Source organism: Emiliania huxleyi (genome assembly GCF_000372725.1).
Source record: "Emiliania huxleyi CCMP1516 chromosome Unknown EMIHUscaffold_14, whole genome shotgun sequence".
In the NCBI taxonomy this organism is placed as follows: domain Eukaryota; phylum Haptophyta; order Isochrysidales; family Noelaerhabdaceae; genus Emiliania; species Emiliania huxleyi.
Genome location: NW_005201192.1, coordinates 385,003 through 397,587, shown reverse-complemented (window position 1 = coordinate 397,587; position 12,585 = coordinate 385,003). Strand labels below are relative to the sequence as shown.

Genomic DNA, 12,585 nt, shown 5'->3' with positions numbered 1-12,585 from the left:
GTCCGCCTGCTCCGCGGTATGGGCGAGCCCATTGAAGCTGTGACAACTGTTAAAGGATAGTAGTGTGGCAGTGTGGTCGGAGGGCGCCCGGGTCGCCCCGGAGCGGCCCCGCGCGGGGGGAGGTGGGTGGAGGGCGGGCACCACGCCACCGGGCAGGCCGCGCGGGGACGCAGCCGGGGCCAACCTGGACCTGGGTCGGCGAGTTTTGGTGGTTCGAAAAGCGGAGCGCGCAGTCCGTTGTGGCTCGAAACGCGATGCATCCGCCGGGAGACACGGATGGCGCCGTCAGGAGCGACGATGCTGGCGAGGCGCCGCATTCGGTCGTCGTCCTGCCGGCGACTAGCGAGGCGGTCGAGCGTGACCAGTCGCACTCGAATCTGAGCAGTACATTGAGGCCGTTGGTGGAGAGAGAGCGTAGCGAGCGAGGTGACGAGGATGGAGCTGTGGGTGTAGTCGGTGGAGGCTTGGCTGCGTCGTCCACGACGAGGCGTCGGAGAATGACGAGACGTCGGAGAGTCGTGACGGTGATTCTCGGGCCGAGGCCGATGTCTCATAGGCAGGAGGTGACTTGTCAGCGCCTTCGCAACGCGGTTCAATTGTGGACGACGATGTACACGGAGATGGGATGGTGCGACGACAATGCGGGACAACCTATAGGATCGTGCATGCTTCTGCATGCTACATGTTCGCACCGTGAGGTCGAACCGAGGTTTATACGGGTGTGGCTCCAGAGTCCGGTGCTCCAGGATGCAGCGGCTGCGAACCGGCGCAGTTGTGTCCGCAATGTGCTCACTAACGTGGCTCAGCAGGAGCATGAGACCGTACCAAAGTCTGTGCAGGTGTGAACAGCAGCTCCTGAGCACGGCGCCGCAGGCGCGCCTGTTGATAGGTCCAGGTGATAGCCCTGGATGGGCAATGCATACGCCTACGTGGGCCTAGATCGCCCGACCGCGTCCCGGTGCTCTGCGTTTGGATTTGTGACGCCGCCGCACCGCGCCGCGGCCGGGGGCCCTCCGGAGGCCGAGGATGGCCGTGGCGGACCAGAACGAGCTCTGGGAGGTGAAGTGTTAGTGAGTATATTGTAGAGATAGACCATGTGCGCAATATCTCTCACTCTAGCTAAGCCAGGGGAGGCGATGCCGAGACTGTGTAGTAGAAAAGTATAGGATTATTTATAAAAATCGGGGAGTTGCGAGCTAGTACACTCGGCCGCTTGGTTTTGCTATGCCGGCAAGAAGGGATGGTAGTTGTGGCACCATTTCACAGCAGCTTGATGGTGTTTCGCCGGCAGCGTTCTTGCTTCCCGGAGCGGTGCCGGACGGGCGGTCCGTGGGAGGAAACTCAGACAGATCAACGCCGACGACGCTCTGATTCGACTGTTTACTTCAAACAAAGACAGTCGCACGCGCCGCAGTGCGGTGCGTGCGACTGTCAGGAGCGGATCCGTCAGTTAGTCGTGTTCACGCCGGGATCGTGATCTGACTAACCTGCCCACACACTTTAGGCCGACCGTACCGGGTCACAATCCCTTGCTGCCATGTCCTTGCCCCTTCCGCCGACGCTCGCTGCTCGCGCACTGCTTACCGCTTGCGGCGCCATCTTCTGCACATCTGGCCTCGTCGGCTTCAACGTTCTCGTGCCCGGACTGGGCGAAAGGTTTGGCGGCGAAACTGCCAGTGGGGCAGAGCGTATGGCTTACGGTGCGTCTCTCTCGATGCTCGCATCCCTTGTGCTTTGCCCTGTCAACTTCCTCACCGCGCGAGCGATTGGCGCCGGCACTCTCTCCGCACCTCGTGCCTGCCTCTACGCCTCAATGGCTGGAGTAGTTGGCCTGGGCGGGGCCGGACTCGGCGTCCTTCTCGAGCAGTACTGGCTCTCGCTCCTGTCCTTTGGTCTTGGGCAAGGCGTCTCGCTCGGCGCGTCCTACATCGCACTGCTCGCCGTGACGCGCGCGTGGTTTGCGAAACTCGGCAGGCCGGGGCTCGGCTTTGGTCTCCTCGGGGCTGCGATGGGCGTCGCCGCCGCCGTGTTTGCTGCAGCCGCAGAGCTGCTGCTTCGCTCCTTTGGGATCGGAGAGACCTTGGTCATCCTGAGCGTTGGTATCGGACTGGTCACCGTGCCAAGCGCGGTTCTGATGCCGCCGCCGCCACGCCAGGCACGGACGGTGGGGCCAGCCCGGCCTGCAGGTGGGGAAGCGCCTCGCACGCTGCTGCGCTCCGGACGCTTCTGGCTCTTTGCGCTTGGCCTCCTGCTTGCGCTGCTGCCAGGCTGGGGCTTCAAGCTGCTCGTCTCGTCCCTGCTGAGCGCGCGGTTCGACACCGACCTGGAGACGGGAACCAAGGTGACTACTCTAAGCCTGCTGCTCTACGCGGGGTCTCGGCTTGCGGCCGGCTGGTTGACCGACTGTGTGCCCGCGACAGCCATGTACTCGGCCACACTCGGAATTCAGCAGGTGTTGGTCGGCCTGCTTGCCAGCATGGCCTCCGTGGGCGTGCCGGAGGCCTCGCTTGAGGCCTTTAGCGGCCTCCAGGTGTGCATCACGATGTGCTTTGGATTTCTCAAGACGCTCTACCCGCTGGTGGTCGGCTGGATCTGGCCTAATGACATGATCGCGATCGGCCTGGTGGCGCCCTGCTTTGGCCTCGCAGGCGCCATTGGCCCCGCCGTCTACCTAGTCTCCCTCGCCAGCCGCGGCGGGGAGGAGGCGGCCCTCCTCGTCCTGACCGCGCTCCAGCTGCTCGCCGTCGTCTTTGTGTCCGCGGCCATGGCCAGCCGCCTTTGGATTCGAAGCGGCAGTGGGAGCCACTCTCCGCCTCGCGCAACCGCCCCCGAGGCGCCAAAAGAGCCAGAAAAGGAGGGGGTAGCGGGTGAGTGCACTGCCGTCGCGATCAAAGTTTGGTCAGTGTGACAGAGAGGGAACGGGGGACACAACTCGACATGGAGAGGGGCTGAGCAGGGTCACCCGTCCCCCACGCGATGTTGTGAAAGAATTTAACTGAAAACAACTCTCACAAGGAAAGGCGAAACCCAAGCCCCTACTTGTCGACCTACTTGCCAAGCGAAACCTGGAAAAATTTCTTTTCCTCGCACACAGCCAGTGCGCGGTGCTCACGCGAAAGGGATCGACGCGATGTGCAAAGCATACAACTTACAAGAAAGGGAGAAAGAAGAGGAGAGAGGCCAGGGGTGACGAAGCAGAGACTAGCGCAGACGAGAGCAGGGCAGACCCGGGGACGGGGGAGTCGGAGCAGACGGCATCGGCCGCCGAGGGAACGTTGGGGAGAGGCACGAGGAGGGCGGCGACCTCAACCGACTATGGAGGACCCGTCGCCAGACGACGCAGGGCAGACGACGGGGGAGAGTTGGGGCAGACGCGCAGGGCGAGACGAGGGAAGGAGCAGGACTTTGCGGAGATCAGCAGGAGGATGTACGAAGAGATTAGGAGCAGCAGGGACCCGAGGGGACCATGTGGAAGACGGCTAGGGCTAGTCCCCCATCGTGAGGACGACCCCGGCTAGTCGCCGACCACACCCACAAAGAACCCTGCACAAAGATCGCACGGGCGGGGACCTGTTCCTTTTTACCCATCTCCTAGACCTAGTAGAGGTGTCCGTTTTATTTATTTAGCCAGTCCCGTGCCTAGTGTCGTGAGAGGGAGTTGGCGGTAAAATTCTTTTCCTCGCGCTGCCAGTGCCCGCCAGTTCCGTGCCAGTGTTATACACACCAAATTCTTTTCCTCGCACGACACTGGGCACGGGACTGGTGTACCTGTGTTAGATCAGTCGGCGCGCCAGTCCCGTGCCCAGTGTCGTGCGAGGTAGGCGGTAAAAATCATTTCCAGTCACGTGTGTGGTGAAGCAAGGCTTTCCTGAATTCTTTTCCGCGCAAGAAAGAAAGAAAGAAATCAGCCAAGCCAAGCGCCAAGGGAGGGATGGGACTGGGACCACGGCACGCCGCCACCACACAGGAATTTTAAGGAGAGAGGAGTGTGGTGCTAGCCGTCACCCACCCTCGGGCGAGAGCCCATTGCCTTTAAGGTCAAGGCAAATTCTTTTTGCCAGTCCCGTGCCCAGTAAAGAAAGAAAGAAAACGGACAACCCAAGGGAGGGATGGGAGGACGGCACGCCGCCACCACACAGGGATTTTAAGGAGAGGGGTGTGGTGCGCTTCGTGCCCAGTGTTGTGCGAGGGAGCTTCGTTGTAAAATTCTCTTCGAGCGAAGGTTGTTCTGACTGTCGTTGCGGTCTATCCCTTTCTCGACTGTCTGAGCTTGAGAGAGAGATTTTTAGCAATACCAAACAACTCTAACACTCACACGTCATTTGGGGCCTGGAGCCCTGTTCACGCGCGCGCGAGACGTGCAGACAGGGTTGCCAGGTGAGAGCGAATGGCGCGGTTCACGCCTCGCACAACAGAGAGAGAGATGCGCTCTGCATGGTGGGACATAAAAGAAAGCGAGTACTTGGGCGAGTAGGCCGTGCGGTCGACGCTGCCGCGCGACCTTGCGCGCGCGGCGGCGCAGCTTGAGAACGGCGGTGGGCGAGAAGCCGCCGCCGAACGTCTCGTGGAGCAGCAGGTTGAAGTTGTTGCGCTTGACAAAGATCGCGTCGTGGTAGAAACCGCGATGCGCCTTGACGTAGCCGTGGCCGTTCTTGTGGTCGAAGGGTTGGCCGGGCTGCCCGCGCGCCTTGCAGCCCATGTTTAGGCGGCGGGCCTTCTCTTCGGTGTTGCCGAAGGCGTAGGAGTGGCCAACGGAGGCGGGCGTGCCGCCGCTCGAGGCGTTGCCAACGCCCGCCGAGGAGGTCTTGAGGAGGGGCGTCCAGAGCTTGACTTCATTCACCTCATCGCATCCTCCCGGGCCAGCGTGGGGTTCCGCGAGGTCGACCTTGTACCCCTTGTTGTACTGCCGGGTGAGCTCTGGTTTCTCCTTGTCACCGTGCACGACCGGCGCGTTGGCCGGGGCGCGCATCGCGTCCGCCCAGGCGGCGAGGACGCCGTCGTGGGGCCGCCGGTGGTGGGCCTTGTTGTAAAGGTAGTCGCCGAAGAAATCGACTGGCATACCCCGCTCGAGCGCGACCCGAAGGGTGGGAAGCGCCACGGAGAGCCAAAGGCCGAGCTTCCGCTGGAGCTCGTCCTGGAGGGCGTCGGAGGAGAGGGCGGTGGCGTACGTGCCGTCGACACGGACATCGAGGGCTTTGCCGGCGAAAGGCGTTGAGGCGGAGACGAAGCGCGAGGCTTCGCGGTTGTTGACGGCGCTGTCTCCGAGGGACGGGTTGTTCTTGACGTGCGCGTCCCGCGCCTTGACGAGCTCCTGGTGCGCGAACCAGTCCTTGTGATTCTTGATGGCAGCGAGCGCCCGCGGCCGCGGGTACGTGGATTTGCAAGTGCCATTGAGAATCGCGTCGGTAGCTGGAAGGGACTCGGGCTCGGGGAGCGGGACGCTCTTGGGGTAGAACTCAGTCAGGTAGCCGCCGCGGACGGTGTGGTACTTGGTTTTGTCGCGGGCGGCGCGCTTCTCGCACACCTCCTTCCAGTCCGAGAGGGCGGACTCGTAGGTGGCGATGGCTGCGGCGATGATGGGGTACTTGGACGCACCTCCCTCGTCGAGGGCGAAGTCGGAGTTGTGGGCGACGAGGGTGCGCCAGTTCTTGAGGAGCGACATGGAGAAGTCGCTGTCGGCTCGCGTGAAGGCGGTGTCGATGTTGCACCCGCCCATCTCGGTCGGCAGCTGCGCCTGGAGCCACGCGAGGTCGCGGAGCGCCTGGGGCGAGGCGTCGGCGCGAGCAATGCTCTCAAAGGACTTGCGGATGCGGTTGTGCGCAAACTCGAGAGCGTCGCACGCGACATTGGGCGGCGTGATGCCGGCAATGTACTTGGTCTTTGCGCAGGCAATCCGTTGGACGAGGTTGAGGCGGAGCTGCGAGGTGTTCGTGACGCAGTCAGTGTCGACGATCGTGTCGATGACGTCGAGCGGCGCGAGCTTCTTCCTGAGGTGCGCGGTGAGCTCCTTCTTGCAGGCTTCCGGGTCGCCAAAGAAGGTGCCGACGGCCTTGAAGCAGTCCACTCGCCCCGTGGGTTTGCCCTCCTTGTCGCGGTGCGCCGGCGAGCCCCGGAGCCAGCCCGGCGCGCACGAGAGGTCGCCCTCGGGCGAGTAGATGAGCGACTTGCTGACGCCGTCGAAGACGCTCGCTCCCTTCTTCTGCGCCTCGAGGAGGCCCTTTGGTCCGGAGTAGGCGGCGACGGCGCGCAAGGGCTCGTCGTTCTGGCAGATGTCGTCCGCAAAACCGATGAGGCGCATGCTCGGGTTGTCGCTTCTTGTGGCCTCCTCTCAAGTGGCTTTTTCGACGGCGTTGGTTTCGGGGTATTGTCGTGGCAGATGTCGTGGATGAAGCAGACGCTGAGGATGGTGGACAGCGCACGTCCCTGGATGACCCCGCAGGCGGACTTGGCGTAGTTGGGGTCGTTGTGGTCGGGGCACTCGAGGCTGAGTGGGTCCCAATCGGCGGCAGAGAAGTCCAGGTCGTCGCCGTCGGCGGAAGGCAGCCGCAAGGCGCCCTCGGCCTTGACAAGGCGGATGAAGCTGGGCGTGCCCATGATGAGGCGAGCGACGGGTAGGAGGTCAGGGCGTCGCTTGCGGATCCAGTCGAGGAGCTTGACGCGCCCACAGCCGTTGGGGTCAGGCTTGTTGTCGGCCGTGAGCGCCTGGGCGATCGTGTTGTAGAAGTTCTCCTTGTCGCCCGAGATGGTCGCGTTCTCCGGCTTCGTGCCGTGCCACCCCGCGACGGTGTGGGCGTACAGGTGAGTGCCGTTCTTGGAGAACGCGTAGATCTTCGGGAAGTTGACAGGCGCACGGGCGCGCTCCTCCGCAGCCTCGGCCGCCTCGAGGTCGGCGAGAGCGGTCTTCGCCTCGGTCGAGTCAAGCCCGTGCGTGATGCACCTCGAAGTGTACGCGGCTTCTGCGGTGGCGGTGGTGACGGTGGCGTCCTCGAGTGCCTCCGCCCTGGCCTTGGCAACCTCGGGCAGCTGCGTGGTGCAGAACTGCTCCGCCCAGTCGCGCTCCTGGAGCGCGATGCACCGTTCAGCTGAGCGCGTGAAGATGCTGCAGAGCCCGAGGGGCCTGCAGCTGACGCCATCGTCCTTCCAGAGGCAGACGGCGTTGAGGTCGTCCTCGAGCCGCTTGAGACGCTCGTGCATGACACCCCAGCCAACGGAGGTGCAGAAGTTGAAGAGGCAGTCCGCCCCGTCGGTCGACTCGGTGATGATGCGGACGAGCTCGTAGTCGACTTGGGTCGGGCCGCCCTTGCGGGCGCGAGGCAAAGACTTTGCGAACTTGTTGAAGAACTTCCTCTTCAGTTCATAGCGCGCAACGCCCGGTTCGTCGGCGGTGACACTGGCAGGCGGGGCCCGCGCTTGCGGCGTCTTGCCGAGGTAGTTGGCGACAACCTTGGGGTCGCGGCCGTCGGCGGGCGCGGAGGGCGAGAAGGCCGCCCACACCTTGCCGAACTCGCCCCGGTTCGCGTAGTAGTGGGCCCTCTTGACCATCTGTTCCATGGAAGGCTGCGAGGGGCCCGGCGAGTCGGCAGCGTCGCCCTGCTCCAGTGGGGTGGGCGGGACGGAGGCGGAGAGCGCCAGCTCTTTCCAGAGGGCCAGGAAGCCGTCGGGCGAGTGGGCGATGGTTGCGGCGCGCTCGACCATCTGGTCGGTCGTGTAGCGCGGCGAGCCGCTCGGCCGGCAGGTGACGAGGATCGTCGACGCGACGACGAAGATGGCACCTCGGGCGCCGTCTTCGGTGCCGGGCGCGTTGGGGTTGCCGCCGAAGGCCTTCATCCCGAACTCGAGCATTGAGCGGATCTTTGCACGGTACTCCTTGTTGTCGGGGAAGTCCTGGCTCTGCAGGTGGAGACGCTTGAGGCACTCGATCGAGACGCTGTCGCAGATGGAGAGATCGTAGTCTGCGGCGGGCGTGGTGTTGAGATTGATCGTGTCGGCCACCCCCGAGGGGGAGTTCCAAGCGAGCGAGACGCCGGTGGCGTTGCGGAGGGCGGCAACAGCAGCAGCAGAGGACGCAGCGGCGCCCGGGACGGCGGGCGCCCACGCGAGCCGCCGGGCGCGAGTGGCAGCCGAGACGCCACGGTTGTCAGCGTGGGTCAGGTTGGCGCCCGGTGTGCCCGGCGCCGCGTGCTGCAGTGCCTTGGCGATGGCGTCGGTGCACTCGGCCTTCGGCGTGATCTTCTCCTTGTGGGCTTTGTGCAGCGGGTCGTTGCGGGACGAGAGGTGGTTGAAGAACATGCTCGTCCCGTTGCCACCCGAGCCATCCGGAAGTTTGTTGGGGATGAGGCAGCAAATCTGAGCGCAGCACCCGCACTTGGTGAGCCCACTGGAGGCGAGGTCCACGGGCGTGTAGTTGTGCGTCTTGAAGTGCGTGCAGAGCGACTTGGCTGTCCCGAATTCTTGGGCGCAGATGGAGCAAGAGAAGGTTTGGCGAGGCGGGTTGGTGTTGGAGCTGCTGGCGGCTTGCGCCCCCCTCGCCTGCCCCGCCTCGCTTCCCTCCACGCTCTCTCCTCCGACGTCCTCGTCGGACGATTCCTCGTCGCTGTCGTGGCCACTGTAAGACAGCGGGGGCTTGCTCCCGTCGCGGCGCTTGAGGCGCTGGGAGATGGGCCTCTCATCCATGTCGACGTCGCCCTCTGAGGTGGGCACACCCGTCGTGGCGTCGACATGCTCTGGAGACGCAGGAAGGCCGTCTAGGAGGGCTGCACCGACGTCTGCCGGATCGGATTCGGCGCCGTCGCCCGCCGGGGCGATGGCGGGATCGGTTTTGTTTTCTGAGCTTGTGCGTCTTGGGTCCGGGGTTATAAATAAATAAATAGAGCAGACATCTCCAGGAGAGATGGGCGACGCACGAACACAGAGGGACAGTGCGCACCCCGCCCCGCTCGCAGGGCGTGCAGCACACAGCAAGGGTCCGGGGTTGTGTTTTTGTCCGAGGCTGCTAAAATTCTTTTCCTCGCAGGTGGCGTTTATTTTTGCTTGGCCGGACATCATGCCGGGGTAGGTAGGGTAGGGTCTGGGCCCTCCCGTCGGGTTTTTCCCTCTCTCACGCCGGAATTTTCACAGCAGAAAAAGAATTTTTCCGCCCAAATCACGATGTCAACCCTCCCCAAGTCGTTGATCTGGTGCTTGTAGGGCTTGAGAGTGGCCTGCCATGTCACAGGAAGGACTGTGGTTGCAGGATAGTACCACCAGCCATCACTTTAGTTGGTATAGTACCCCACCTTCACCCAGCCCGTGATTTCTTTTTTAGTTTCCCATAAGTAAGGTAGGTAGGTAGGTAGGTAGGTAGGGGCAGGGCAGGGGCCGGTCAGGTTTTTGCAGAATTTCAGCATGATGTCCGGCCAAGCAAAAATAAACGCCACCTGTTCCTCGAGGAAGCCCGCGACGCTTCTAGAGGGCAGCGACATGGCCGCAGCTCAGGCGCTCAACAACCTTGCACGCGCGGCGGTCGGCATTGGCGCCGGCGTGAGTCTCTTCCAGGCCTCGGTGTACGACGTCGACGGCGGTTTCCGCGCCGTGATGTTCGACCGGCTTCGCGGCGTGCAGGCGCGTGGCGGCGGCGACCAGCGAGAGCCCGGCGAGAGTGGCGTGCGGGGCAGGGACAGCGGAGAATCCGCAGCGCACCGCTCGCCGGTGGCGGCATGCGCGTGCTGCTCCCCCTCCGACGCCTGCCCGCTTGCACTCCTCGCCGCCACCGCCCCTTGGCGCTGCCGCTGCCCTCGGGGCTCCCGCCACCGACCGCCGCCGCCGCCGCCGTTGCACTCGCTGGCGTACACTCACCGCTCCCGCCACTCCCGCCGCAGAAAACTGTCTACGGCGAGGGGACGCACTTCCGGATCCCGTGGCTGCAGACGCCGCACACGTTTGACATCCGGATGCAGCCGCGCAACATTGCCTCGACGACGGGGACCAAAGACCTGCAGGTGGTGACCATCAACCTGCGCGTGCTCTCGCGGCCGCAGGTGCACGGCCTACCCGCCCTCCCCCGCCGCCGCCCGCCGCCGCCCACGCACCTCTCCACTTCCCCTTTTCCCTCGCGTCTCTCCGTCGCTGCCGCCGCCGCACCGCGCGCCTCGCCTCGGACCTCCCTCCGATACCCCTCCGATACCCCTCCGATACCCCTCCGATACCCCTCCGCGCGCCCCCCTTCCCAGGTCGAGCACCTGCCCGACATCTTCTCCTCGCTCGGCATCGACTACGACGAGCGCGTGCTACCCTCCATCGGCAACGAGGCGCGCCCTCTCTCCCTCCTCGCCCCCGCCCCTCCCCTCTCCCCTCCCCTCTCCCCTCCTCCCCTCCCCTCCTCCTCTCCTCCCCTGCAGCTGGCGGCTCTGCGGGCTCCATTCCCTCACGCGCGCCGCGCCACGCCCTTGCCCTGCAGGTTCTCAAGGCGGTGGTGGCGCAGTACAACGCGGAGCAGCTCATCACGCAGCGGAGCGAGGTGTCGCGCACCGCAAGCGCCAGGCGCATTCAGGCCTCGGGTGGAGCTCCTCGCCTCCGCCAATGAATAGGTGTCGAAAACGGTGCGGACCACGCTCACCAAGCGGGCCGCCGACTTCCACATCGACCTCGACGACGTCGCCATCACCGACCTCAAGTTCGGAAAGGACTTTACCGCGGCGATCGAGTCCAAGCAGGTGGCCGAGCAGGACGCGGAGCGGGCTAAGTTCATGGTGCTCAAGGCGGAGCAGGAGAAGCAGGCGCAGCTCCTCAGGGCGGAGGGCCTGGTCGCCGCCGAGGAGACGCCACCACTCCTCCGCGCCGTGCCGCGTAGGCCTCCATCATCAAGGCGGAGGGCGAGTCCGAGGCGGCTGGCCTCGTCTCGCAGGCGCTGGAGGACTCGCCCGCCCTCGTCGAGCTGCGCCGCATCGAGGTGTACATCTCCCCATACCTCCCCATACCTCCCCATATCTCCCCATATCTCCCCATATCTCGCCCGCCCTCGTCGAGCTGCGCCGCATCGAGGCGCAAAGACACACGCCGCCACCACCCTCCCTCCGCTACCACCTTCCCTCCGCCTTCTCCCCCCCTCCGCCACCTCCCCCCCTCGGCCACCTCCCTCCCTCGCCACCGCCCCGCTGCCGCCCCGCCCCATCCGCAGGCGGCCAAGGACATCGCCGAGACTCTCGCCCGCTCGCGCAACGTCACCTACCTGCCGTGCGGCGGCGCGGGCGGCGGGCAGAACCTGCTGCTCAACGTGGGCGCTGGTGGGCAGTGAGTGCGCGGGTCGGAGGCTGCGCCGCCTCTTTCCTCTCCAGCTAGCTAGCTTCCTCCCTCCTCCCCTCCTCCCCGCCCTCCCCTCCCTACCACTGCGATGAAGAGGGTACGCCGGGGGCCAGCGTACCCTCTAGCCCGCCCCCTCTCTGTGCCCGCGGCGCTCTCCGCAAGGACGGCGCCTCTCTATTCGTGCATGCTTTATTGGTGTTGCGGGGCGCACTCTTACGCGGCGACCCGGCTCGGCGCGGGCCACTGTGTGTGATCGCGCTCGAAGTTGAGACGAGATGATGAGAGATGATCCAGTTCCAGAGCAAAAACGACAACGCGTTGTCTCTCGTGTCGGGCGTCATATTAAAACCACTTGATACGGGGTGCACGAGCATCTCGCTTCTCGGCGCGACATGCGGCGCGATCTCTCTCTCTCGACTCTCTAGAGACTCTCTACCACTCTCTCCCGTAGACGTAGGAGAGTGAAACACCGTAATCCGGACGACACCTGCCGGATACCACGTCCACGAGTAGCTAGTACGGCTCGCGTCTTAAGAAGTAAGATCCCCGATCTCGCGCCGTGTGTGTGCACCCACAAAGTTCCTGCAGTATCGGCCGGCCACCATACCCGCCCTGCCGGAGAAGCGGCGGGCGGAACCCTTGCCCTCCGCCAGCGCGCTGCAAGCGTGGAGAGTGCGGCACCGCTCGCACGAGCAGAGCTGCTACGAGGGAGACGCGCGTCACGCGCGCGAGCAGGAGGGGCCCAACAGTCGCCCCATCCCTAGGGCCCGGAGCGGCTGCCCCTCCCGCCGCATGCCTCACGCGGGCCGGCCGCGCTTGGCTGCCGACGCCTCCGCCTCCGGCCGGCTCCTGCGCTTGTTGCCGGTCGTGTTGTGGTTGTCGGCAGAGGCAGAGCCACCCCTCGAGCGGGAGCGGTCCTCGCCAGAGCCTACGGTGCACCCCGCCCCGGCTCCGGTGAGGCCGACCCACCCCCGCCCCTCCCCCGCCGCGAGCACCTGCCGCGCCCTCGCCGCCGCCGCAGCCCTCGCCCCCCGCCGCCGCCTCGGCCGCCGCCGCCGCGGAGAGCGGCACGAGAGTGCGCGTGTCGTTGCAGCGCTCGACTGCCTCGCCGGCGTGCCTGCGGAGGGGGCAGGTGGTGGTGCTTGGTGGTGGTGGTGGTGGTGGTGTGGTTGTGGTGGTGGTGGTGGTGGTGTGGTTGTGGTTGTGGTGGTGGTGGTTGGTGGTGGTGTGGTGGTGGTTGGTGGTGGTGGTGGGATTGGGGGGGGGGGGGGGGGAGGCCCACTTTTGGTGGCGCCTGAGCAAGTT

The 12,585-nt window shown here is 64.9% G+C and overlaps 2 protein-coding genes across 2 annotated transcripts; both read left to right on the top strand.

Annotated features, from left to right (window-relative positions):
* Window positions 1-1,537: 1,537 nt before the first annotated feature.
* Window positions 1,538-2,908, top strand: EMIHUDRAFT_98433 (hypothetical protein; the record flags this gene model as incomplete). The annotated part of the gene is made up of 2 exons (XM_005787782.1): window positions 1,538-2,099; window positions 2,187-2,908. 2 exons carry the CDS (start codon window positions 1,538-1,540, stop codon window positions 2,906-2,908), a joined length of 1,284 nt encoding a protein of 427 aa, XP_005787839.1.
* Window positions 2,909-9,459: 6,551 nt separating this feature from the next.
* Window positions 9,460-11,272, top strand: EMIHUDRAFT_63063 (putative prohibitin; the record flags this gene model as incomplete). Its single annotated transcript, XM_005787781.1, has 7 exons — window positions 9,460-9,594; window positions 9,858-10,016; window positions 10,209-10,262; window positions 10,436-10,495; window positions 10,566-10,781; window positions 10,856-10,927; window positions 11,156-11,272. The coding sequence occupies 7 exons, from the start codon at window positions 9,460-9,462 to the stop codon at window positions 11,270-11,272; spliced, it is 813 nt and encodes a 270-aa protein (XP_005787838.1).
* Window positions 11,273-12,585: the final 1,313 nt, after the last annotated feature.